The sequence below is a fragment of the Saccopteryx bilineata genome, chromosome 4, assembly GCF_036850765.1.
Source record: "Saccopteryx bilineata isolate mSacBil1 chromosome 4, mSacBil1_pri_phased_curated, whole genome shotgun sequence".
Classification (NCBI taxonomy): Eukaryota; Metazoa; Chordata; class Mammalia; order Chiroptera; family Emballonuridae; genus Saccopteryx; species Saccopteryx bilineata.
Window position 1 is genome coordinate 27554696 of NC_089493.1, and position 1426 is coordinate 27556121.

General features: G+C 51.3%; 1 protein-coding gene across 1 annotated transcript in view; it reads right to left on the reverse strand.

Moving 5' to 3' along the window:
• The window catches only part of LIN52 (lin-52 DREAM MuvB core complex component), a 123824-nt gene extending 122746 nt beyond the window's left edge, over positions 1-1078 (reverse strand). Inside the window, exon 1 of the mRNA XM_066277735.1 lies at positions 932-1078. Within this exon, the coding sequence (XP_066133832.1) occupies positions 932-962 (31 nt within the window). The 5' untranslated portion in view covers positions 963-1078. The remainder of the gene's footprint in view (positions 1-931) is intronic.
• Between the last annotated feature and the right edge of the window lie 348 nt (positions 1079-1426).

Consider the following 1426-nt stretch of genomic DNA (forward strand, 5'->3'; position numbering starts at 1 on the left):
GGTGACGTCTAAAATAAGACGTGAAACGTCAAGAGTTTACAGATCTGATTAGTCTTTTCCTCTCCCAAAGCACCCAACATTATGCCTGTCACATAGTAGACAACACAGTTTCTTGGTCTCAATTTCCTGAAATGAACTTACAAGATTCCTTCTAAACATAAAATGTGTGGTTTGAGAAAGATGAACTACATATCAATGAAATGGATGTAGGAATGGGGGCAGTAGAAGCAAAAATTGAATTCAGAAATGACTGCAAGACTCAAACTCTCTAAAGCAGAATTCAGCGCAAAACCATATGGATATACCAAATCCACTTACTGAGATGACTTGCATTTCAGACAACATATAAGCAAAAATTGTTCATTCATTCAGCCTGAGGAAACACTGCAAAACTAAACTAAAAAACTCAATTCTCATTTTCCCCGGGACCCTCATGGCGAGGGCCGGGAGGGTCCTCGACTTCTTTTGCTGCCAATCTGGGAAGACAGGAGAGAATCACGTTTCCCTTGCGGTTCAGTCCGGGGGTGAGGTCAGCCACCAATCCCAGCCAGGGCTGGAAAGAATCGTTCCAGATGATCAAAGGTAAGAGAACCAACCCTTCAATGGGGCTCCCCAGAAGAAAGCTACAGTAAAGCACCTCTCCCCCCACCCCGCAGTATCTACTCCTTGCCCCTCAGTGAAGCCGATGTTAAGGGAGGGGCAGGGTCCGGGATGGGTCTCTCGCGGGTGCCCTGGTACACAGGGGGTTAACCGGGCACCACCGGAGCAGCAGTGAAGAATCGGTGAGCTGAACTGGCACCCGCATGCCAAGGAACAGAAGTGGGAGGGAAAGGAGAAGAGCCCAAGAAAGAGGGGTAAGTTCGACCGGTAGACAGCGGAAATCGCCACGGGAGCAAAGGATCACAAGAAGGATCACTAAGCCGGCTCTTACCCTCTGTGGGAGACGCCATCTTCCAACCCATGTCACGTGACGTGGCCAACCGTCGGCGGGAAAACTAGGACCCACAAGCCACGCCCCCAAAGAGAAACCCTATCCCTAACTCCCAGTCCCGTCTCGTCCCCCCCTCCATAGGGCAGTCTTTGCCTGGCCCCGCCCCCAATGCTGGCCACACACCCTCGATCACTGGATGAGGTGGGTCGGCAAAATTCTGGGAGGGTTTTATTTACTTTCCTTACTCAGGGGGTGGGGCCGCAGTCATCCCAGTGGCCAATCGGGTTTCCCGGTTAGGGGGCGTCTTCCCTACGTGCTGAATATATAATACCCCAAGTTAGGGACGTCTAACCTACCTCGGCCAACAGCATTTGCTGAGGTGAGAGAGAGAGGCGAGAGCTCTTACACTTCTGACCAACCGCCAATCTCCAAAACTGGGAATGAGGGGTGGAGTCGGGAATTAGGGTGAGTGATTGGCTGGGGGACATAGTTCTC